The 27,123-nt window shown below is 39.2% G+C and overlaps 1 protein-coding gene across 1 annotated transcript in view; it reads right to left on the bottom strand.

The window, feature by feature from the left end:
• The window catches only part of LOC149165802 (structural maintenance of chromosomes protein 5-like), a 187,974-nt gene that overhangs the window by 63,439 nt on the left and 97,412 nt on the right, over positions 1-27,123 (bottom strand). The window contains exons 5-12 of the mRNA XM_089429941.1: positions 20,225-20,374; positions 19,917-20,021; positions 19,617-19,762; positions 19,362-19,473; positions 19,044-19,199; positions 2,737-2,858; positions 2,482-2,626; positions 2,318-2,383 (exon numbers count right to left, since the gene is read on the bottom strand). Coding sequence (XP_089286067.1) covers positions 2,318-2,383; positions 2,482-2,626; positions 2,737-2,858; positions 19,044-19,199; positions 19,362-19,473; positions 19,617-19,762; positions 19,917-20,021; positions 20,225-20,374 — 1,002 coding nt within the window. The remainder of the gene's footprint in view (positions 1-2,317; positions 2,384-2,481; positions 2,627-2,736; positions 2,859-19,043; positions 19,200-19,361; positions 19,474-19,616; positions 19,763-19,916; positions 20,022-20,224; positions 20,375-27,123) is intronic.

Below are 27,123 nucleotides of genomic sequence, written 5' to 3' on the forward strand. Positions count from 1 at the left end.
AGTTTCCCTAGTTGAGAGGGAGAGATAAGAACATCATTTTGTCTTCACTTGGGAAGACAGAATGAAGGATTGGGTAAGCATCTGGCATTTGATACTCTTTGAGGATGAGGTAGGGCATCCAAAATGAGAGTAGTCGTGGACCGATATTCTTTGAGGACTAGCTATCCAAGATAAGAATAGTCCAAAAAAGGTCATACTCTGTGAACACCCAAGAGGGCTATGTACCTTGAGATACAATGATGATGGTGTCTATAAATCATTGGTCTCGCCAGCATTGTGCTCTGATCTTCTGGAGAGATAGAGCTATTAGTCAAGGCCTTGCTATATGACAATGTTGGTTAATATGATGCTAAACAAATGGGTTACCAATCCGACTCTTCATATGAGATATCTTCATATTGAGAATGTCCATGTACCATTTATGAATACCTCCCTAGTTAAGAGGGAGTGTTGAAAAATGTGTAACTAGGTTCAGTCTTCATAAATATGAAATGTACTTTTGATTCTTGTATATTGTAAAATGAAAGAAAATTATTATTATTATTATTGGAGCATGGGTTTCATGCTCAAAGTCTTTTATTTTATAGGTCAAGCACCCATTGAGTGCTTCTAGGGTTTGTCCTAGGTCAAGAAGTCAAAAGAGTCATTGTCATAAGTTGAAGACCCCTCGAGCACATTGTAACTTGTAAAGAAAATTATTTTTATCCTTAAAAGTGTCAAAATACCCTTCAAGACCAAGTCGTCCTGGCAGCTAGCAAGTCGGCCTAATTTGAGGAGCAATGTCCACCTTGAGAAGCCTATATAAAGGAGGAAACTCAACCTCCTTGGAATACATTCATCACTCACTCATTCAAGCGAAGAAGGAAGAAGAAGAAGGCAGCGAAGAAGGAAGAGGACGAAGGAGACTTGTCTTTAGGTTATTTCTCTCTCACACGTGTGAAGGAAGGCTAGGGTTTCTGCAGCTGGTCTAGGGTTTTCTTCTGCAGGTTCGATCTTGAAGAAGGAAGGGAAAGAAGGTCAGCGAAGGTCACAATAAGCCATCCTCAAGCTCTAGAAGGAAGAGAAAAGTCAAGCGAAGGTTTAAGGAAGCCTTGGGAGGCCAGAAGAAGCTCACACGTGTGGTCGCAGCTGCTTCTGGAGGGCCGAAAATTTCAGACCCGCAGTAGAGGCCGAAATTTTGCAATTGGAAGTCGAAGTTGTGCTATTGGAAGAGATTTGACTGGGTTTGGCTTGAACAAAGGAAGCACATCATCCGGAAGGGTTGGACTTGGTCTTGGAGGGTAGTTGTTTGATGATACACAAACATAATAATGAGTAAAGAAGCTAAATAAGTAAGAAAAATAAAAAGACATCACAAGCAGTTATCAATAAAAGAGAAATTATTCTATTCATTGCCCTTATAGATTTCTCAACACCTAGAAGGCCAAAACATTGTACTCATTCTATTGAAGTAACTTTTATAACTCTAGTGTATGCATAAAGTTCGGTTTGTATTCTTTTCTATGCCCTTGCATGCATTTTTGAATCTTCGAATCCTAAAATGTTGAAAATTTGCAGCTCAGGCATACACCCATGCTTGTAGTAATTTTAATAGTGACTGAAAGGGTTAATTATTGAAGAGATTCTTTCGTTTCATCTCTTTACAAATATCCCACCAAATATTAGTTAGATATCTTTACTCGATGTAATTTTCTATTACCATACTGCCAGATCAAAGAAAAGACCATATAATATTATAACGCATGGGATATGATCATCTTTCCTTCATCAAAGTATACCTAAATATTAGTTAGACATGCACCCATGCTTGTAGTAATTTTGATAGTGACTGAAAGGGTACATCATTGAAGAGATTCTTTCATTTTATCTCTTTACAAATGTCCCACCAATAAAAATTAGTTAGATGTCTTTACTGGATGCAATTTTTCAATTACTTTATTGGCACAATGTAGAAAAGTTCATATATATTATGATAAATGGGATATGGTCATTCTTTCCTTCATAAAGGATAACTGATGTCAAATTGGCATCATCACATATTTCTATTATTGAAGTCAACAAAATGTACGAGAATTAAAGTAAATACCAAGCAGCCGTGGTAGGATCAGATCCATTTAAAGAGGTTTAAAAATGTTCTTATAGGATCATTCCAAGAGAAAATGAATTGCTGGACTAATAGGCATAACTTGGATGTAAGCAGATCCATCACTGAGAACAATAGTTATAATATTTCCTTCTTTCGTCATTTACCATATCAATCAATAATATTTTCAAAAAATAGCAGAAAACTGAGAATATCATAAGTGAAAAGAGTCACCTTCCAGATATAATTTGGGACATGGCCTTCCAAGTAAGCCGCATGACCTTTGTTAGAAACATTGACCTAGACCAAGTAATGTTACATTAGAAAAGTCCAAACAGTTGGCATTTCAACATTTTGATATTAATTAAAATTTAAGATCAACCTCTATAACTATATACCTCTACAAGAACTGGACCATAAACTTTACTCTTGAAATTGCTGCTATTCTTTTTAACCCATTCAACAGCTTCAAATATATGTCGAGCCCCAGAATCCTTCAATGCCTGCAAAAGTCGAATATTCGTATTTTCTATATCTTTCATCCTGCAAAGACACAAAAAATAGCTAAGCCTAATCCACTTAAATCCGAATAGAAGAAAACTAGTCATCAAATAAAGTAAAAAGGTGATCATAAATCATGACTAACACCTTACCTGTTCATACATCGATTCAGTGTTGATCTCTCCTGGTCCAGCATATAACCCCTTTCTTTCTTGAGCGACCGCTTTTCACCAGCAGAAATTTCCAGCTCCCTTATTTGTGATCCAAGTCCTTCCTGGTGTATTGGACCAAAACAAGAGAAGAATATATCAAAGAGTGACATCCATGAAACAACTTTTTATGTCAATCAATATATAGACTTGTTTTGCCATATGAAATTGATGCCACTTGTTAAAAAAATACAGGGTAAACAGAAGGGCTGGGCATCTTATCAGATATTTGTCAAATAAGAGTAGAATAATTTTTTATTTATTTTATGCCAAATTTCTATCTCAAGAAAACTCGCCAAATCCATTATTCTCATCCATAGTTGTGTAGATAAGATAAGGTAATTTTATTAGTTTCCCTAAATGACCAAGAGTCTAGAACACTCCTGGAGCTAAAATTTTATCGGGATATATGAATAACAATGAAAGAAAGAAAAGAGCACAAGCACGACAACCCTAAGTCAAGCAAGGCTTTAGATCAACATCAGCATCATATGTGAAAACAAAGCAGAGGAAGAGGAAGGAGAAGAGGTACCCCTGTCCTCATTCATCAATGTGAAGGAACTGATGAAAACCATGAAGTTCTCCTCTCCAGAGTGTTTGATGCCAAGAGTTCCTCATAGTACAAACATGGGAGGCGAGAAGACAGACATTCTCTCACAAAGCAATCACATTCCAACTCAACTATGGGAATTAGCCTAGTCCTTATAGCCTCCACCAATAGAGATATACTGAAATAAAGAGATAATGAGATTGATGAAATTGGGCCTAGAAAGGCCATATAACATCTCTTACATGTGGATAACCAAACCCCAACCATATAAGGCTAAGCGTCTCTGATCAAGGTAGCAAAAGAAGGCCACAACGGAACCACTTGAGTCCCAAAACAAGTAGTGAAACGCCCAACCCCCTGGATCTCGTAATATCAAGGACAACTGAAGAAAAGTGTTCCTTCGGTTCAATCTACTAGAAATCGCATAGTTGGAAGATCCTCTTGGACCTTGAAATGTGGCAGTCCATATCATACTATAGATGATTTTAGAAAACCTGCAACTAATAGTGTTGGACCCTAAGGCCACAAACATAATGACATCTAATGTAGTAGGGGCAGACAATGAGGCCATCCTCCAACTTCATGAAGTGCTCATAATAGAAGGACATCATGGGACCAAGAACCTAGGGGGGTACCAAAGTGCTTAGAATGTACCTTTAGTTGATATCTTTCCTGATTTTTCTTTTGTGGGAAGGATATGACCAAGGGCATCCAAAAAGGTGATAAAGGGACGATGATGTTCTATCCCAATAGAATAAACAAGTGGAATAGGCTAAAAATAACAATCCTATCTATAATAAAACCTATCATACACAAGAGCACGATGGAATGAACTCTCTTAACCCGAGAACAATCTATTGAAGTCAAAAACAAGCCCATAGACCTCAACACCAAAAAGAACAATGAGATTATGATGGTGTCAAAGAGGAGAAACTTCATCAACATATCTTGAAAATGCCAGTGAAAACATTGGCACGCTAACATGAAGAATGATGCACATCCTTTGTTTCTTGGGGCTAGGAAGCAAGCCTCGTGCTAAAGCTAGGGCGTAAGAATCGAACCCCCAAATATGCCTAAGCAATGCTAATCTATACCTACCCCCTCAAAATCATGAAAGACCTCTTCATATTTCTTAGAGAGATTAAAGATCAACACCTTAGTGTCACTAAGGTTTACCACAATCTGCTTAAGATCACAAAAACCTAGAAGGATGTCTAGTTTCCTTTGCAAGCCCTCTAGTGAGGAGGCTAAGAGGATGTGATGTCATCAGCAAACAAAAGCATTTCAATCAAAACTTGGTGAAGGATGCAGTGGACATCAACATGAATGTTCCCATTAAGGTGCATTTCAAACTCATCAATGTAGATCAAAAACAATGTAGGTGATAGGGGCAACTTATTTGACCTCAATAGTACTCCAGATAAAATTAGAGAGGCCAAGTAACGTGTCAACCCACCCAACCATTGTTGTAGAGCCTCATTGCAACCACAATGAGGGACTTGAGAATCCCAATGTTCAGCAATCTCTTTAAAACGAAAGCCCCAAGAATTGAGTCAAAATCCTTCTAAAAGCTAACTAAACAACAAAAGACACAAGAAGACCAATGCCTAGATTCCTCAATGATAGCCCAAGCCATAGAAATGTGCTCTACAATTTGGTATCCATTCCTAAATCTTTCAATAATTGTTCATATTTGAGTTGTTCCCCAACTTGAAAAAAAGTGTTGATGATCCTATGTGCCCATGAAGGGCATAAGCCCCAACAAACTAACTCACTGGAAAGAATAGTAATGTGGCATACCGAGGATGTTGATGTTTGTAGCTCAAGAAGGTACTTTTGCAGAGGCCTAAGTGTCTAGGCATGCAGAAGTTGCCCAAGATCTCCATAGACACTTGTGCTAGTGTGAGCAAGTTGCATTTGTAACTTAGCCTAAGTCTAACTTAGGAAAAGCACATAATTATTATGTTGGCTTATTGAGCTAAAGAAACATTAGAAAAAGTAAAGTATTTACTTTAGTCATTATATTTTAATCTCAACCCTTGATCTCAAGTGAGGTGAGATCTAATCTCAAGTGAGGTGATATCTAATCTCAGGCATCGATCACTTAGGAGATTACAATTAGGGATTTAGCTCAATGAAAAGTTATAAAAGCAAGGCTAAGGACAGGGAGAAAACACACCATACAACAGCACAAGATTGTGAGAGGCATCTCAGTGAGAAGTGTGATACTCTAGCGTGTTGGGTCCAAGGAAAGGGGTACCATGGAGATCTTGATCAGCTCAATCAAATCTAGTGTTGTACATGTATTTCCTCAGTTGGGCCATTATCCAAGGACGGGAGCCCAAGTAGGTTCTAAATCAATTTAATGATGAATAGTTGATTGTGCATAATCTCTATGCGTCACTTATGATTGAGATTGGTGTAAATATTTTGCTTCCACTAAATTTCTTATGTTACCTAGTTGTGTAATTAACTAGTAGACCTATGATCTGCTACAAATTAAGTGTGGGGTGCTAGGTTTGCAAGAAAATTAACTTTGTATCAGAGCAATAAACTCTAAGAAAAACAATCTCAGAATTACAGGTTTGTACAGAATCATCAAGGCCAAGTTCAACTATGATAGTATGAGGATGAAATTTTTGTTAAAAGTATGAAGTAAATCAACCATACAACTACGATGTTGAATAAATAAAAAATCCTAATGGGGCCGAAAACAAGTTTTTCATTTTAGCACAAAAGAAAATATAAAAATAAATAGGAAAAAAAAGATTGAGAGGGGGGGTGGTCGACAGCCTAAGTGGCTTGTCAGACCCACCCAACTAGTGCGCATTGGCAGCCAAGGGCTATGAATCGATGCACAGGGACTCGGGAGTAGACGAAACTCTAGACACTTGGGCCCACTAATAGCAAAGGAAGCAAGGGGTGGTGCAATGGCACAAGAATTTGGCAACAAAAATTCGGGGTAAAAGTACCAAGGTTGAGGCTTGGCAGAATGGTCGCATAGCACAAAATCAAACAGCCACTGGTAGAGGACGTAATGGGTAACAGTCAGTAGAGCGTGGGGGTCTTAGACAGGGTGTAGGGACGAAAAGAGCAGTCGCCAAGGCAACCACCAACCACTAGACCAACCGCAAAGTAAAACATTGCACAGCAAGAGGGACATACAACTACTGAAGGTGAAGGAGCCGACAGGACGTGGAGTTCAAGGTTGCAACTACCGACACAAACACCAACAGCAAGGGCATCCACTAGTCATCGAGCTAGCCGCAAAGGGAAAACACTATCAGCATTGGGAACTATTCGACAAGGAATTTCGCAATGAATGCACAGGCATCGGGTCAGGCAAGAAGTGGCACAGCGCAACCACAAGGAAATTGGACTAGAGACAACGTTGATTGTGTCGTGTAGGGATAAAGGAAAAGATTCGCAGTCAGAGTTGGACACGGATCGAGGTTGTAGTGCAAAGGGTGATTGCATGAGAGGATAATCCACCAGCGCCACAGCACAAGGCTATAAGCTATCAGCCACAAGTTGTCAAACCCAGCCAACAAATAGCCGACAAGGGTGGGTAGGACTTGACCGCAAGCGTGTCAGAGATCAGTTGTGCGCAAGTAGACACAATAAAGAATATCGACCACTTGCTCATTAGTAGATAAATACTCAAGCTACACAACCCATCTTTGAACACAGTCACGAATGAAGTGGTATCTAATCCCAATGTGTTTTTACCTGTCATGAAAAATTGGATTCTTCGTGAGTTTAATGCAACTTTTATTATCACAGTAAATCATTGCAAGCCTCAACTGCTAACCAAATAAACCCGACAACATCTTGCGAAGCCAAATGGCCTCACAACTGGCCTGACTAGTTTCCATATACTCTACCTAAGCAAAACTCAGTGCTAGTGACCATTTTTTCTAGCCGAACTATGACACACCTATCGAACCCAACCTGAAACAGCACCCGGAAGTGATTTTCTTGTCCCCAACACATCCTGCACAATCTGAGTTTGTGTAGCCAGACAATCTAACTCCATCCCACTGAACATAGTCCAGACCATAAGCTATTGTCCGCTGCAAATACTAAAGCACATGTTTTGCATCCACCCAATGCACTCTCCTAGGCTGTTGAAAATGTAGTGACCAAGGTCTTCTAGCTTGTGCCTTAGCCAGTGAAGTCCTAAAATTGTCCTCATGAGTTAGACTTCAATTAGGATGAGTTATTTCTAGTTTACTGGAATAATCATCAAGTTAGCATGTGTAAAGTTGGAGCTTCAGTTAAGAGGACTCTTCATCAGTTTGACTACAAAACGAGGTGGCAGTTACAAGTTCACTTAGAGCGAGTTAGTCTCCAGTGTTGATTGGAAAGAGAACGAGTTGAGAACTCCAATGTTGATTGGAGAAAGGACAAGAAGAATTCTCAATTAGCTCTCAATCAGAACTCGACTTCAAAAATAGAATTGGTTCTCCTTGCATGTTTGAATTGGGTCTATAAAGAGGAGGACAAAGGCACAATAATTAAAAAAAAATGTGCACGAGGTTTGTGTGACAAGACAGCTCACGAGTTTGTGAGAGTATCCTTGATTGTGGGGAGCCTAGAGATTGTGTCCTAAGAAAAAGGAGGCACAAGTGCATTGGGATTTAGGAGGTTGATTGCAAAGAATGTTGAGGAGCTAGGGTCCTAAAGAATAGGAGGCAGGAAGTGTGTAAGGAAATAGGAGGACTTGCATTAAGAAATAGGAGCCAGACTTGTACTAGGAAATAGGGGATTTGTGCAAGGAAATAAGGTTGCCAAGTGCACAAGGAAGGAGCAAGATCGCAAAAGAGAGCATGGTTTGAAAAGCAGGTCAAGAAGGCAGTTGTTGCGAGCTAGAGGGTCGAGATCCTATATCAACTAGGATTTTTGAGATAAGCAGAACGCTTTCTCAGAGAAACGAATTGTTTTGTAATAGATTCAATTGCTCCAAAACAATCAATAAAATACCACATCAAGGAAGTAGGTTTTCCCTATTAGGTTTCCTAAGAAAAACAAGTGTGTCAATTTGTGTGATGTGTTTTTATCTCTATGTTTTTATTCCGCTGCCTATGAATTGTTAAGAGACTTTGTATCTTAGTGAAAGTAAACTAGACTTCAGTTTTCAGAGATTCATCTAAGTAGTTGCAGAGTTTCATGGAAATTTAACATAGACTCCACCATAAATTGACTGAGAATGTTGACTGCAAAATCGATGTATGGTCTAGCATTGACCAAATACATCAATGAGCCTATCAACTAATGATAATTTGTGGGATAAACCATCTCGGACTCAGATGCATGAAGCTTCTTCCGGTTGGTAATCATAAGCGTAGACATGGGCCTACAGTGCTCCATATGAAATCTCATCAAAATGTTGGTTGCATACATATGCCCCTCCTTTTGTCACACCTCTAATCCCAAGAAGTAATGCATCATTCCAAATTTTGTCATCTCAAACTCTGAAGTAAGATTACACTAGTAGTACTCCACAAGTCTCTTTGTACCTGTAATACATAAATCATCCGCATAGAGTACAAGAATCAGCGGATCCTCACCATCTCAATGTAGTAAAGGTTTGGAATTGCATCACTCTTGCTAAAACCCAACTGCTACAAGTGTATGCCTATCCAAGAGTACCAAGCTATCGGAGCTTGCCTGAGGTCATATAGTGTCGTTTTCAACCTGCAAACAAGGGACTCCCTTTCATGCACCCCAAATCCCTATGGTTGCTCAATGTACACCTCCTCCTAAATAATGCCATTTAGAAATGTGGTCTTCACACCCATCTAGTGGATCCTCCAACCCATCTATGTTGGTGTAGAGACCATTGATCTAATAGAGGTATACTGAGCAACTAGAGTGAAGGTCCCCTCATAGTCAACACCCTCTACCTGTAAGAACCCTCATGCCACAAATCAAGCTTTGTACTTCTCAATGCTGCCATCTACAACATACTTGATTTTTAGAGCCGCCTGGAGGCCAGAAGTCACCATTGACTTCCCCTCAGGTCTCAGCACTATCTCCCACACATCATTCTTCATGATGGAAGCATACTCTTCCACCATGGCATCCCTCCAAACCTATTGACCTAAAGCTTCCTCATAGCTAGATGGCTCAGTCTCCACAATGTTATTCACCATAGCCAAATAGCCACCAAACCGCTCTGGTGGCCTACTCTCCCTAACTGACCACTTGGGTTTTGCCACTAACTCTTGTGCTTCCTTTAAAGTATCATGAAGTCATTTTGGCTTCCTCTTCCCTGAAGTAGCCTCTTGTACTAGGGTGGGAATATCCTCCTCTAAAGATTGTACTCCGTACGATGATGCCCCTAGGTCGTTGGTGACCCTATACCCTGTGACCATGTAACCTCTGAACCTGTCACCCCTTAAGCACGTGATCTTGTACCCAATGGTCCAATAACCTATGGTGGACTCCCCTACTAATGAGTTTGTTGCTCTACTTGATCCATGTCTTGTGACCTCCTCAAGCCTCTCTCCTCAAATCTCATATCCCACCTCACTACAACCTTTCTCTTAGCAGGAATATATATGTGATAGGCCTCGTTATACCCCCAAAAAATACCTTTTTTCTCAATTGTGGGTTCTAGTTTTGTCCTCTTCTCCTTAGGGCCATGTGAATAAGTTAGCCACCCAAAAATCGTGAAGAGCCTAATCTAAGGCTTCTTCTTAGAAAAATCCTACTCAGGATTCTTGCTCCCAAACTTTGTGTGGACTCTTATTCTACAGATACATTGCAGTGTTATACACCTCAACCCAAAGAAATAAAGGTAGCCTCTGATCATGAAGCATGACTCTCGTTGCCCCAACTATGGCCTTGTTCTTCCTCTCTTCAACCCCACTTTGTTGTGGGTTGTAAGGAACTGTCCAATCCCTCTTGATGTCTTCTCTCGCACAAAAGTCCTTCATCTCATTGGAGGTATACTAGCCCCCATTGTCAGACCTTAAAACCTTGATCTTTTTACTTGTCTAGTTCTCCACAAGAGCTTTCAACTCTTGGAACCTCTTGAAGACCTCATCCTTGGTTTTCATGAAGAAAATCTAAGTCTTCCTAGAGTAATCATCAATGAAAGTGACAGTACTCATAAATGCTCAATGATACATAAGACATAGGACCACACACATCAGATTGAATCAAATCAAGTCTCCCTGCTACCCTGCTATCACTACTTAGGAAAGCAGTTTTGGTGTACTTTCCTAAAGCACGCCCCTTGTACATAGTCTGGTGCTCAATACTAAACTCTAATAGCCCTATAACAATCTCTCTCAATACTCTCAAAGCCCCATGGTGCAAGTGAGTCATCCTCCTGTGTGACAACTCACATAGATCATGTCGTTGGTGGTTGAAACCAATGCTCTCTCAGGCTAAAACATGAACTTGTTGGGCTTCCCATGGCGCACTCCAATCACGTTGGGTGAAGTGATACTGGATCCCCTGGGATATATAAGAACCTGTCCATCATGGAACACCACCCTATATCCCTTGTCCTCAATAGTGGACACTAAAATCAAGTTTTTCTTCAGCCCTGGAACATATAAGACCTTTGTCACTTTAAAGGGAGGTTGTGACTCCCTCTGAAAGGACATGGTCCCAACACCAGCTACCCTAGTTGTGGATTCATCACCAAGCATGACCTCCAAATCTACATCCCTTTCACTAAAACTTGTAAAATGCTCCCTGACACCTGTCATGTGGCATGAAGGTTCACTATCAATGTACCAGACACTAGAGAATGTGACACTAGTGGCAAGACTACCCACCAAGGAAAAATCCTTGTTGAACTTGGTGGAAAACTCATCCACCTTGGCTGATGTCACAGCACCCTTCTTCTTATTAGTACACATCATTGCACAGTGCCCCATCCTCTGACAAGCAAAGCATCTCAATTTTCCCATGTCCTTCTCCTTCCATTTACACTTCTACTTGGTCCCACTTGTGGAACCCTTCTTGTACTTCTTCTTGCCTTTGCTACAAGCGCAACATTCTCCTCTTCTTCCCCACTACACTTCCCACCACTCCTGGCATTTCGCCTTATCTCCTCTTGACAAAAATCATCCCACATTCTTACCCAATCTAGAAGTTTCTCACGAGCTACTATCCCATCAATGAAAGCATCCCACTTCTTGGAAAAGCTACTCATAATTGATCTAACTAGCTACTCATCAGATATGGTTTCTCCCACAACTTCCAACTCATCTCTCACATGAGTTATCTTGGTGAGGTATGAGGAAACAGTGTCGGTTTTGGTCATCTCGGTTTGCCTTATTTTTTCCCTTTGGATACTTTATGCCTTTATGTCTCCTAGAGTCACTTTATGACATTGTCTTATAAAATCACTTTAAATTTATTTCTCATAAAGTTAAGGGGGTCATTGTTAGGACACTTTTTCCTAATCTAGACACCAAGCCTTAGGAACACTTGTCATTGGTACACTTTTTCTAACATAGGATGCAGTGGCTAGCAAAGGATCATAGCCAAAATTCATTGGACAGGGGTTCTGCCACGACAGGCATCAGCCAGTAGTGGTCGACAAATCATGGTATGAAGGACAATACCAATAGGACTTGCCACAAGATTGGCGAAGGTCATCCTTTACAGGGAGAGAGGTAGATAAAAACTAGCAATCTTCTTGTAGGTGCTAGAAGGATTTAGCACAAGGGCCATAAGAAGAAGTAAAGCATTGACGCAGGGAGCTCTGAACGTTGAGTATCTCAAAGGGAGTTAACCTTCAAGTGTAGGAGGCGAGGAGCAGTTGAGAGATTCCTCCAAGTTTGTCAAGACGGTCCCTGGGTATGAGATGACCTTACAAGATGTTCGAGAGCATGAGGCTTCTCAGAACTAGGCCAAGGAGAGCAGGATTTTGACGACGTTTCCAAACCAAATGGTAGGGAACGTATTCGGTTTAGAGGGAGTGTCAGATGCACATGGAACGTGGACAGCCACATACGATAAAGCGTGAATACTTTTCTATTAACAAATGATATACATTTATAATACATGGGAGTGACCATTGGATTCCATATTCCAAGGTCTCTTGGACTCCCTTTGACAGTTTACCTTCCACACCATAACCCTTAGAGGATTAGGTGTCTAACATTCCCCCTCTTAATCCAAAGGGTTATGTATGAGTCCAAGAAGAGAGTTGTAATACAAAACATGGAAAAATGCATGGCAGCACTAGGCTGAATGTGCTCTATGAAATGTTGGTATAAAGGGAGGTGGTTTAAGGATGGCCACCAACACTGGAATGCTTAGTGCAGTTCCCGGAACTCTTCCAAATTTGGCATGAAGCTGAGGTATTTTGCTAGAGGAAGTGCTCCTGATGTTTTGAAGAGGGAAACTGTCAACCTTGAAAGGGAGGTCTCACCCCACATAAAATGTAGAACCTCAACCTGAAAAAGGAGGTCTCAACCTATGATGGTTTAAGGATCACCACCAACTCTGGAATGCTTAATGCAATTCCTGGAACTCTTCCAAAACTGGCAAGAAGATGAAGTCTTTTGCTAAAGGAAATGTCCCCAATTCTTTGAAGAGGTATCACCGACTCAAGGCATGCTCAAGTGCATCTTTGTCTTTGGCTACAACTCTGAATCTGGTATGGCAGGTTGTGGCTCAGGCTCGCTTGATGTGGCTTTGAAGTTTGTAGATGACCATCATTTCCCCCCCTGTCAGATACAAGGTGACAATATGAACAGTGCTCAACTGCAATACTTTTCAATATTCAAGAACAAATCCTATTGTATGAGCAAAATATCTTCTTGTCTATTGAAGCCCATTGCCAAGAAGCGATCCATCCAAGATGAATCTTGTTCTTGCAGTTTTGAAGCATCTATGTGAAGAATAGGTATGCTGACCTTGTTGTGGCTGTTGTGGAAGAGAAGCAGAATCTGGAACAGCTGAAGGTGAGCTGTCATGAAGAAATCCAACGCTTTGAAATTGGATTGGCTTGGAGTAGTCCGGAACATGAAAGGACACCTCCTTATCATATCCAAGACCTGTTTTGTGCTTGTCATATCCAGGGTGGACACTGAAGGTGCTTGTCCACCCTGCGTGGCTCTCAAACCCTCTGTGTCAGCCCCTGCTTCACTGCGTCAACCCTAGGCCTCTCTACGTCACTCACGCAGGCCCAGCAAGTGACTGCACAGTCTTCTGCTGCCTTTGCATCTGCCTGAAAAGCCCTGCATCTGCCTCTCCTGCCTCAGCGCTGATCTCCAGTCGTTGATCCCGCCTCTCTGCTCCGTACTTGCTGCCTCCTGACTGCTCACCAGACCACTAGTTCAATTTCTCAGCTAACCTCGCTCCAGAAATTGAACTGACTGGTCTCCCTCAGTGTGTTCTCCAAGTGACCCTCAAAGCCTCTTATACTTTTCTCGTTGACAAATCAACGACCGAGATTAAGTCCCTAATCAACGGCTAAGATTAGATCTGGCTTGATCCATGACTTTTGGACCATTCTAACACAGTTTTATATTAATACACATTGAAATTTTATTTTCCCTAAGTTTAGACTTAGGGACTCCATTAAAAATATTAATTATTTCAATATCTCCCAGATTGTTTAGAATCTGCCCAAACCCATTTTGGGTATTGGAGATCTCATGTGCCTTGGCCTCTCCACCAATTTTCATGGCTAGAGTGTAGGAATTTACAGGGTAAGTTTCTCAGACAGAACACCAAAGGACACCGCTCACAAACAGATCACAGATCAATACACCAGTACTTTTGACGTAGTTAAAACCCTCAAAGAGGGAAACAGTCCACGGCCTGAGCCAACGCGGCCACTTCAGGCAATTTATTAATAAAAGAATGAAAATTTACATAAGATTCTCTCATGGACGGTTAACCTACAAATGACCCTCCATGCGCTTTAAATAGAGATCATGGACCAATCGGGTGTTAAGCCACGGATCAAGTGACGGTAATACCGAGGAGAGAATGAACCGTCGGATCACTACATATCGTGACCGTCGGATTGTAAGTTACAAAATGTACATAGTAAAGAAACACACTTTACCTAACTCTATACTAGACCAAGTTATACTTAACTATTTCCTATGTGTCGGAATATCCTTACATCCCCCCTTAAGAACAACTTGAGATAGGATTGAAGGATTTACAAATATGACACAATAGGAGAAGGAAGGAAGCACTAGAGCCTATCCCCCCTTAGTGACAACTTCCTGAACTCCAACCATAAATCGAAGTTTAGTGAACTTCGCCTCTGTGAGAGCCTTTGTAAAGATATCTGCAACTTGATCATCTGTTGAACAATATTGCACTTCAAGAACATGGTCGTAAATGAGCTTTTTGATGAAGTGCATGTGCAATTCAATGTGTTTGTTGCGCTGATGTTGGACTGGATCTTTGCATAGTTGAATGGCACTTTGATTATCACACCAAAGTGTAGTCGGATGTTGTTGCTGAAAGCCAAACTCTGACAGGATCTGACGAAGCCACAAGGCTTCCTTACTAGCTTCTACGGCACCACGATACTCTGCTTCTACTGAAGAAAGAGAAATGGCACCTTGTTTCTTGCAAGCCCATGTAATAGGTCCTGAACCAAGAGTGAACACATAACCTGCAGTAGACTTCCGATCATCGGGGTCACCAGCCAATCGGAATCAGTGAGACCAACCAATAGAGGAGATGCTTCGGCACTGTAATGAATCCCAAACTGACCTGTACCTCGAACATAACGAAGTATTCTTTTAGCTGCTTTGCAATGACTTTCACGTGGGTTTTGCATAAACCGAGCAACAAGGCCAACAGAAAAGGAAAGGTCAGGACGAGTATGGGTTAGATACAAAAGTTTTCCTACAAGTTGACGGTATAAGGTAGCATCAACTTCAGGAGAAGTACAAGTGACTAAAAGTTTGACTCCAGACTGAAAGGGAGAAGGGGTTGGCTTACAGTCTTCCATGTGAAAATGGCGTAGAATATCACAGGCATACTTGGACTGGGAAAGGGAAATACCTTCCTTGGATTGCAAGACTTGAAGACCAAGAAAATAATGTAAGTGTCCTAAGTCTGTCATTTCAAACTTCCTTTTAAGGCTAGACTTCACATGGTTTATAAGGTTGGGATCACTACCAGTCAGGATAAGATCATCAACATAAAGAACAAGAATGATAAGAGACTTTCCCACTTTCTTGGTGTAGACAGTATTGTCAGAATGACACCTAGAAAAGCCATTTTCTAAAAGAAAGTTATCCATTTTGGCATACCAAGCTCGAGGAGCTTGCTTGAGACCATAAAGGGATTTCTTAAGCCGACATACAAGGCTGGAGTCTGTTTGTATAAAGCCAATAGGTTGTTCCATATAGATTTCTTCATGCAAGTCCCCATGCAAGAAGGCAGATTTAACATCCATCTGATGGACTTCCCATTTGAAAGAGGCGGCAAGGGAAAGAACAAGGCGGATAGAGTTCATTTTGGCAACAGGGGAGAAGGTTTCAGTGTAGTCAATGCCTTCAACTTGTGAAAAACCCTTAGCAACAAGACGAGCTTTATGTTTATCAACTTTCCCATCTGGTCCATACTTGGTTCTGTAAACCCATTTGCATCTAACAAGTTTTCGTCCCTTTGGTAGAGGAACAAGATCCCATGTTATCATTTGCCAAATAATGAATGATATTCTTCATTCATAGCTGCTTCCCAATCTGGATGGCCTGAAGCTTCTGCAAAGGTGTCAGGATCATAATTCACTGAAGCTTGAGCCAGTAAAGAAGAGGCTCTATCAAACTGAGAACGTGTACGTCGTTGATCTATAGGATCACCGGCAAGATCACCTGCTGCATCCTGAGTAGCATGGACCCATTTTGGAAGCTGAGGAGCTGAAGGAGGATCCTGAGAAGGTGGGGGAGGATTTTCATCCTCGCTTTCATCATCTGAAGAAGAAATATTGTCAAAAGTAGAAGAGATAGGAAGAGGTGGCACATCCGCCGAACTAGGCTCGTAGGCCGATATATTTTCAGCAAACTTTGCATCTCTTATTTATAATTTTTTTTTATTATATATAAGGTATATTAAGGATAGGGGGAAGGTATATGAGCATCAGGATACTAGTTTTGTTGATGATTTGACCATCCAAGAAAAATTACCTTCAAAACCCTAGGAGAGGGAAATGAGTCTTACCTAAGCACAACTGAAGCACAAACAAGGTGTAAAATAACCCATTGGAACCTAAAATAATGATGACAACTCTTTGAATGATGGTACACAGCCGAATGGTGACATGGACCAATACTTGGAAAACTTTGGAAGGAGTGAAACAATCCTAGACCTAATACTTAGTGACCAAATTTTATTTGAAGACTCACTGAAATGACAAAAATTTGACTTTGACACCCCAAGACCACTTTATAAGAGCATATTTGATCACTGGTGGAAGGCTGCAAAGACCGACACTAACAAGGATTACAATGATGACATTGAATCAAAAAAATGTATCTCTTACATTATACCCTGCTTCTTGCATTGTTGACATGTACATGGTCAATAGGAGGCATGGTGGCTAGAAATATTTGAAATTTGCAAATGAAAGAAATCTACAAATAAAAAAAAAATGCAGCTAAGTAAAATGGAAAACCTAAGATAAAATTGGGAAAGAAAATGGAGCATATTTAGCCTATAAAGAAGTTGAAATTTAAGACTTGAATACTAACAGGTGAATTTTGACAGAACGCATAAAAAAAATTAAATACATGGACAGCAATGAAATATGGATATTTTCAAGTGAAAATCCTTAGTTGGAAATGCAAACTAGCTCCCTTAGCCTCCTCTTGAAGATGTCAACAACACAAACAGCTCCAAAGTAGCTCCAAGTCGAATCCAAGCCTCCAATATGACTACTCCAGCAAAAGCTCAACACTCTCCAAGCTTCCAATCAAGCTCACAAAAACTCCAAATGAGATGTGTGAGGCAAATGAGAGGGTAGACATCCTTTTATTGGCTTGGAAGGGGCTGTTTTTGGAGAGAAACAGCCCCTAATTTCTCTCAAAACCACCTCAAAAATGAAGAAACCATTCGTGGGATCCACGGCTGGCCTGGCAATAAATCAGCCAGTTTTTGGCCGGTTAAGCCCAAAAACTGTGGGGTCCGCCCAGATAAACCGGTTTTTCAACCAGTTCGATGGTTGGGGCTAATGAACCGGCCATTTTGACCAGTTTACGGTTCAAACCAGCCAGTTTTGAATACTATGGTTGCAAATTTGATGTTCAGCTACATTCATGGTTTGGTAAACTCTAGCACTTGTATGACTTGCCGATTTGACATAAATTACGGCCGAAATTTGTTAATGCTTTAACATTGATCATGAAAAAGATAGAGCAGATTTACTCTTGTAATTCCTGATGTTATAAAGTGAATTTTAGATCTAGATTATGCATGATAAGATTGTCCTAAAGGGTTGAAACTTGTCAGCGCACATTTGGTATCCTTTCTTTTGTACTGTCTTGCTGATTGGGGCTATTAAGACATGAAATATTGTCCATTGTTGCTGCTGTTCTATCATATTTCATAACATCCCTAATAATGAAAATTCACAGGGTTAAGATCTAGAAACCTCTAGGAAAGCAGTGAAATTTCTGAAATTGAATTAAAGCTTGTACTTTGCTGAAATTTCTACAGCTGCTACAGAACTCCCACTAGGTATTACAATGACGGTATCCTTTTAGTCCCATTGACCTGCCTTTGTGGCCATTCATTGGAAATAAATAAAACTATCTTATCTTTTCTCGTTTATTACGATGACGGTACCCTTTTAGTCCCATTGGTTTTCTTTTGTGAACATTCATTGGACACAATTAAAATTATCTTATGTATCACAATGACAATACTCTTTTACTCTCATTGACCTGCTTTTGGGGCCATTTGTTGGCCATAAATGAAATTATCTTATCTTCTAATGATTATATCATTTACCTAAAGCACCATCGTCACAACACCATCACCTTTGATTTCTATCTGAAAATTTACATCTGATAGAATTTTCTTCAATCAATCTACGTATACCAAACTCTAGGTACCCTTTCAAATCCATGCAGTACCGTTTACAACCTACTCACTATAATACCACCCATACAAAACAATGAAGTATGCCCAAATCTATCAGTTCAGAGGACTTGCGTCATTCCACTTTCAACTCTTTAATCATCAATAAGTTAATCGTCGTAATGTTGGCTCTCAAAATTGATAAACATTATGATAACATGTTGGATTTTTTGAAGCACATACAAGAAGACGATAGTTTCAACCAAAAAACTGTACAATTCAAATTACATATGAATGCATATTTATCAAAAAAAATTATTCCAATAATGGGCAGTTGAGAAAAAGAACCTTCATCAAGTAAAACTTAAGCTAACCCAAAAAATAATAGCACCTTCTAATTGCTCTTTGAAAGCACTGTTTGAGTTTGTATATTAATAAGAGTTCAATTTGAAAACACGTATTACAATACCCATCCAGCTTCATCAGCACATTCCTCCACACAACATTAAATAGTAAATACAACCAAAGTAAACTGCCATAAAAAGAGCAATGGGATAACAAAAGAAGATCCATGCAACAGAAATAAAAACCAATTGTAAAGAAAAATCAAACCAAGAATTTCAAATTTCTTCAGCTGAGCGGCTAAAAGATAATCAATGGAACAGCCAGTGCATACAAGTTCCTCTTTTGGAGGTTCATAGACAGGCAACTTTGCAAGATCAGCTTCAGCCGCTGCAAGTTCTTCCTTAGCTCTCGCAATCCTCTCTTGTCGAGATTCTTCTCGCTTGTTTACCTCTTCAATTTCATTGGCTTTTGCTCGGACTTGCACACTCTGTCATACATCATACAGTTAAAGTTACAAAGTATCTAGTCCCATTTTCTAGATGGAAATAGACTACAGCCAAGTTACCCTGGGGCCAGGACCTTTTAAGTTAAATCTAATAAAGCAGAAGGCACACAGTAATATAAGGTTTTAGAAAATCAAAAGGCTTACAAGTCGATTTTCAGCATCTATGATGTCTCTGCGTTTTTTATCATTTAAACTTATGTTATTGTTTAGCTTCTGACATACTGCCTCGAGCTTCTTCTTTATTTGTTTTTTCTCCCTGGAACACAAAACCATGATCAACCAAGTCATTCTTCCTGTGCTTTATTAAAAACAGTTTTCATGTATAGGCAGTAAAAGGAAATAAATTGAACTCATAAACTTGGAAATAATTGCAGAAAATTCTGGGAAAGCCAATAATACTCAATTGGAGCTTTTTGCTCTGCTATTAATTTTGCAATTTCATCTCGATTTCGCTTTGCCATCTTCTCCTTTTCCTTTGCCTCAATGTATTGCTTTTTCCTCAGATCATACTTCAGCCAAGGTAGTTTCTTCTTCATAGATTCGACCTGCATTAGTGGTTTAGAGTATTATGTTTCAAAATGAATCATCCCACAAAAAGAAAAAGCAGAACAGCAGGGGGGTATATGCAGTAATAATGTAGATCACTCCAAAAAGCTGCCAACTAATACTCTTTACTTGACAAACAAGACCTAAGAATACCTTTCGCAGTAGTTTTTCTCTTTGTCGAACACGCTCCACATCTTTTTCTTGCTCAGCATTGAGTGCCTTGAATTTGCTCAATGTTTCCTCATTTTGCTTTACAGTCTATACAGAAGAGTTCCATCAATATTATGAATTTCATTAAAGCATACAACAATGTTTGTTGTTACAAGTAAATCCATTGAAACATTGTAGCTATATTAATGTCTTACTGACAACAAATACATTTTCAAGAAGATAAAAGTAAGGAAAAAAATATGCAATAGGAAATGTAAAAGGCCACAGATCATACAGCTTAAACAACTTACTATTTCAAGTCTCTTCAACTCCCGACTTTTCTCAATAAGGGCTCTATGTTTCCCTGACAGCTCCTGATCTCCAACAGCTTTTTCAGTCTCTTCTAAAAGCTCTACAGGGGTTAATTTGGCAAACTCGCATACCCTATCTTGTGGTAGAAACTGCCAAGCAGTAAATACAAACACAAAGAACACATTAATATTCTACCATGTGTCTTCCTGAAAACAGCATCCAAATGTTAGATTTCCACAAGAAAATGTCAAAAAGAGGCCCTCGCACCTCCATTATCAGGAATCCAATTAACAATCTATAAGCAAGTAAACACAACCAGGAGAGCATGTGAAGAAACTAGAAAATGGCACTGAAGAAGCAATTCTGATCATGAATGCATGCTGCTGAATCAACTGCAATTCATTAATAGTTATAGAAAAGGAGACTGGTGGATTAACTGTGATCCTCTAATCAGAAACTTTAAGGAACCAATCGACAATGATGGGTTAATCAGTAAATTTATATTTTCATACTAATTTTAAGTACTAATGTCCACTAGTGGCCAACAGTACTGTAATAAGTACAATGATCTGAGGGAAGTGCCTAATGCATATCAGACAAAGAGCAGTAACAGATGAGTTTAGAAGAAACGTGATAAAGCAAAATATCCAGGAAATTCAATGAAGCAAAATATAACATGAATGGGAAAAAGGGCACAAAGATAGAATCCCTAGAGCAGTAACAGCAAAACAAATAATTGCACAATGAACAATCAATTATATGAATAAGAAAACTCGAACATGAAAAATATGGGGCTGAAACAGCAAACTCAAACAATGGGAAGGCTATATGATAAAAGATTGTCACGTTATGTCAATCAATCAAAAAAACCAATGTATAAAAAAAAACTAACCAATAGTAAACATGACACAGCCAGGAACTCCTAAATTCAAGAATTTGTTAATTTGTCAGTGTTCTATGCTGATATAATCATGTAAAGCAATTTCTTCCAATTTCAATTACCCCAGTAACATATAAGCAATTATAGATAGAACAGTAAACAATAAATGCACAATAGAAGATAGCCAAGCACAATAAGACACAGATTTGGTCAAAGACCAGGGAAAAACCCCACAAGGGGGAAAACTCTTAATCAATTCTTCTTCTTCTATTAGTCAATCAATGTTCAGCATGAGATCCATCAGTCCAATAGTACATCCAATAACCAGTCAAAGTCAATGCTTTGACTCTCCAATACAACCAATCCAAAATCAGTCAATAATGAAAGAGAAAGTCAAATCTGGTCAAAGATACCAGTCTACAATTTTCAGCCTGTGAAGGTACAATAAACAGCAGTCAACATTCTGCAATAATCAGTCAACAGTCAACAGTCAACAGTCAAACTGCCCAGAAAAGTTCAGTCAACCCAGCATTAAATTCAGCCTTCCTTCTTCAGTCAAACTTGGTCAAAACGGAGACACAAATCCCTCCTGCAATTCGGTCAAATTTCCAGTCAACCCGCAGTCAACACCAGTCAAGGTGCCCAGAATAGTTCGTTCAAACCAGTCAAAGTCTCCTTGAAAGGTCGGTGTCCAACCTCAAAAAAGAAGTCAGTCAAATCAGATACAAACAACCCAAGTCAAAGAAAGTCAAATCTGGTCAACGCAGGTCTGAATTCTCTTTCTCCTCCTTCGCACGTGTGAAGTGTCTGCTGCGATTTCATATCAGATCAAACTTGATTTGATGTGTGATGGTGTGCCTAATCAGTTCCAACATTAGGTATATTTATATGTGGTTTTGGAGGACCAATTTCTCTTAGTGGGGCTGACTTGTACTTTCATTAGGCCGACTTTGCAAACTCAAAAATATGAATTTTCCTTTATGATTTGCCAACGAAATTTTGAACGAAGCTGCCCAATTTTCAACAGAATTTTCCTTGCATTAGAGAAATTTTGAGATCTAAAATGGGCCTCAAAACAAAATGTACAACCAAAATCAACTTTATAAGAACCAATAGGATTCAAGATGATGATGTCAACCATGGGGAATAATTCACTATTTTTGGATTTTAAAAAAAAATAATACTACTTTTTCAACTTATCTCCCTAAAGTTTTACTCAAATTTTGAAAGGGAGCACTCGTTGGATGTGGAATTTAATTCCTCATCCAAGGAGTACCCATGTTGCATACTTTCGATGGACCTACTAAGAAATCAAAAGTGTGGCAATTAAACGATTTCTCTTATTATGACATTATATTGTGATGTTTTTCATTATTATTATTTGTTCTTTCGAATTATCTTTTCTTATCATCAAGACTAATGCCAAGCAACAAATAGGAGAGAACACAAGATGTAGGCACGCTCCCAAGGAAAAACCCCACTCTAGGGGAAACCCGGTCAAAATTCTTCCTTCAGTAGATTTAAGATGAGATGACCAAGACCTTACAAACTAAACTAGAGACTTCCTCCATCAAGTCATCCTTGTTTGTTCTTCCACTCAATGTGTTTGCATACCAAGATCCATGTCACTGTGTTTGCACCAAGACATCATCATTGTAATACCATCGAGACCTTATCACTGTAATGGTATTGAGACCTTATCACTATAATGGTATTGAGACCTTATTACTGTAAGAGCACCGAACTGAGGTCACTGTGATACCACCGAACTGAAGTCACTATAATAGCTCCGAACTGAGGTCACTGTAATAGCACTGAACTGAAATGGCACCGAAATTGTGAAATTGAAATAGCACCGAGTCACGGTGACATATCACCGAAATTTAGTCTCCATTGTAATCCGCATTCCATCTCAAAAAGTTATGCCAAGAATATCACTGAAGCTCGTCTCTATGGTTACCCGAAATTATTTCTGTAATTAATCCAAACATCCACGGTAGTGTAATGTGAAGACCTTATACTCACATATATAGTTGTCTCCATGTGTAATAGGTCGACATGACTTCTTTGAAGGGTTGTGTCTCCATATATGTTGAGTTCAACTTGAGTTCAGTTAAATGTAGCCAACTTGATGATGATTTATTTGAAGCCGACAATAAGGAGACTTGATGGAGGAGTCTTTGACCAATCAACAAAATGACTTTGACCCAAATAAACAATCCTAAAGCCTACAATGGAGGCTTGACCTATGACAATTGACCCAAGCATGAAACCCATGCTTTAACAAGTCAATTCAATAATAATAAAAATTCTTTTTGCTTTTATTTTAAAAAATATATTACATTTTGACTTCAAGTACAATTATGAAGACCAAACCTAGTTACATTCTTCAACGCTGCCTCTTAACTAGGGAGGTATTCATATTTACATATAACCATAAAGGTACATGGAAGATCTCAAAACACATCATCTACGAAGAAGTTTAGGCACCACAATGCCATGGACTAGATTCTTGACCAGGGCAATCTATCCATTGGTCTCTCAACAATTTAGGCACCGCAATGCCACAAACTAGATTCCTTACCAGAGCAATCTATTCGAGTGGGACTAAGATGGACTAAAGCTTTCAGCCTCTCTAGGTACCATCAGGCTTACTTGCTAACCATCAACCCAGGGATCTAGGTGTGTATCCGAGGTCAGAGCTCTATGACCAACACCACCCTCCCAACTTCGAGACCTAGACATCAACACAAAGTGCCAGCCAGATGTCCTCCCAAGCAATGCTTCACTCACAAAGCCTCAACACTCCTTGATCCAACAGATCAAGGACAACAAATCTCTCCCAAACAAATTGATCAATAACCAGCATGTTATCAAAACCTTGGAGAGATTTACCTATACAAACACAACCCCAATCAATAATATACTTTCACATGTACATAATTAAATACAACCTCTAGGGTCTTTCAAACAACTTGATGTTGCTTCTCAACACAGTAGGACTATCAATCGAATCTTTGACAGAAGATTCCTCAATCATACACTTTCCTTTCCTACTTCACATGCAGCAACATATCCTTCAAAATGTATTCTCCAATCAAGACTATGTTATGCCCTCCCTCTCAACCAGGGAGATTTCTTCTATCCAGGCTCCCTCTTAATCTCAGGGAGATCTCTTCTATCCATGCTCCCTCTTAACCCAAGGAGATCTACTTCTTCTTATTGGAGAATCTTTCATGGCTTCCATCCTTCTTATCAAAGTCATTCATATATCATGCTTATCACATCAACTTTACTTACGATCATCTTCACCATCTTGAAGATGATGTACCTGCACAACTTAGATAGCAAGTACAACCAAAACTATAGAAGCATGAAGTTAGCCATATCAAAATCTTATAATAACAGAAGCATTAGACTTTACAAACATAATCAGCAAGAGACTATATTTCAACTTCTTTCCTAGGTTTAGTTAAACCCTAAATCACATCAACAGCTCAAAATATTAAACTCATCTAGGGTTTCAATATTCTTTCAACGATATGACAAGTTCTTTCATATAGCAAACCCTAGAAACAATTCAAACAAGTAATGTGTCTAACAACTATCAAAATTCATATGTTAGACTCCTCACTAGGATTTCATACATATCCTAGATTTCATACATGAGCTTCAACAATCAAGACCGATCACAGCTTAATCAACAACATAACTAGCTTCTACTAGGGTTTGATGTACACCCTAGATTTCTCATTTACACAATCTCAACAATCACTATATAGATTCATAGATTTCAGATTGTCATATCACACATACTAGAGAATTTAACTACTACTAGGGTTTAGCTGCAAAACCCTAGATTTCCCAAACAGCATCATCCTAGAATATCAAACTTAGACAAGGGCTTAGATTAACCCAATGTTCCACCAAGACTCTGGTGCGGGGAGACGCACAGGGGGGGCGTGTGGGAGTACCCTCAAATTTAAGGGAAATTTTGGGGGTGAGGGGAGACGTCGAGGTATATAATTTAATATATATATAATTCAAGTTCATATTCATTATTCACTGTTCAATAACGAAAGCATAAAAATAATAAATAGATAATTGAATCATTGATCCATCCTCATCATTCATTTTGATACATACATCATTCATATGACATACTCAAGTCTCATTATTGAATTATTCATACATACCATGAGAATCGATAAAAATAAATAAAAATCACTAATTAAATATTCAAATACATTGATCCATATCATTCATCATTCTACAATCTAAATTGATTTAAAAATTAAATTCATCATTCATCATTCTAGCATCTAAATTGAAAGCAAAACATACTAGTATATTTTCAAAGCTTGAACACTAAATTTATATAGCTCAAAATTTGAACCTAGGTTTTAGACTTTTAGTTATTTAATATTTTTTTGCTATTTAGTTTTAATTTTAAATTTTTTTAATTGTTTTGATTTTTTAACTTTTAATTTGGGTCTTATTAGACAAATGTAAAGGGGGGCACCCAGAAGCACCCTTTTTGAAGGGGGACGCCCAGACGCACCCTTTTTGGGGAGTCTAGACTCCCACACTGAAGCGGGACGCCCAAACGCACCCTTTTTGGGGAGTCTAGACTCCCACACTGGGGAAACGCACCCCCTTGTGTCTCCCCAAGACTCCCAAAAAAGGGCGCATGGGGAAACGCAACCCCAAGAGACTCCCCATCCCGGGTGCGTGGGGAAACGCACCCCCAAGAGACTCCCCGTCCCGGGTGCGAGGGGTGCGTGCATGCGACCCTGGGGGACACGTCCCCGTGGAACACTGGATTAAACCCTAAGACTTATGACCATCAAAAATTAGGTCAATACACATATCTAGGAATCCATTATCATGCATAAGCATATCATATGTCAGACAACATTAAGACATTATGCTTATACCGACCTAGACCAGGCTAGGGATTCAACCAATGGACACATACCTAGGGTTTCATTCCTAGGACCTTACATAACAAGGGTTTTGCTTATAGACTCAACCAAACCCTAAAGATCTAGGGTTTCATAACATAGCAAAACAAACCCTACTATACCAAAACATCAAAGCTATGTTGCATGAAACTTCTAGGAACTCAGTGTTTCGGGCCGTACCCGTATCCGAAACTCAGTCGAAACTCGACTGAAACTCGGCCATCATGTAATCATCTATGAGAGTTAATATAGACTTGGTTTTCCTTCTAAATTGTCATCTATGGGTCTTATTCCCCTTTTACTTGCACGATAATGCGTTATTCACTTATTTATAATTTTTTTTTATTATATATAATATATATACATATATGACGTTTCAGCTGACGTTTCCATTTTTGGGAGGTGGCATTTCTAAACGTACCCGTTTCGGAAACTCCAAAACGTTTTGGTGTTTCGTGCAACTTAGCATCAAAGGATTGGAATCTTAGACAGCATCATTCAACCCTAACAAGTTAAGGTTTTCATGATCATATCGAAAACCCCAAACATAACATTATCATTAAAAACTTCAAATAGCATTTCCCAATAACCCTAAAGCAAGCTAGGGTTTCACATATTAACATTAGTATACCCTTAAGTTAGGGTTTTCCAGAAAACCTGTCTAGGGTTCTATAAGAACAATCAAGGATGTAAAGAGGGTAGATTTATCAAGTGATGAATCACCCTAAACAAGAATCTTTATGATTCAACACAGCGAGACAGCGATGTTAGTAATCTAATGCAAACTTCAAAAATAAGATGATCATAGTTTTCAGAGAATCTTGTAAGGCGTATAGTCTAAGACATACCTAGAGATGTTCCTTGGCAAACCTTGTAAGGATTCCTTGAAGTGTTCTCTTTGTATTAAGCCATCATCTTTTATACCTGTAGTACATACTTACAAGCACAACATGTGATACCAAGAACATGATTTAATTTCTCAAGTTAGATCTTCTACATAATCATGGAGGATGGAATCCTATGATATCAGAGATCAAGTTGTTCATTCTTTCAA

This window comes from Pinus tabuliformis, chromosome 5_1 (assembly GCF_031772625.1).
Source record: "Pinus tabuliformis cultivar Carrire ecotype Pingquan chromosome 5_1, CPIR1, whole genome shotgun sequence".
Taxonomy (NCBI): Eukaryota; Viridiplantae; Streptophyta; class Pinopsida; order Pinales; family Pinaceae; genus Pinus; species Pinus tabuliformis.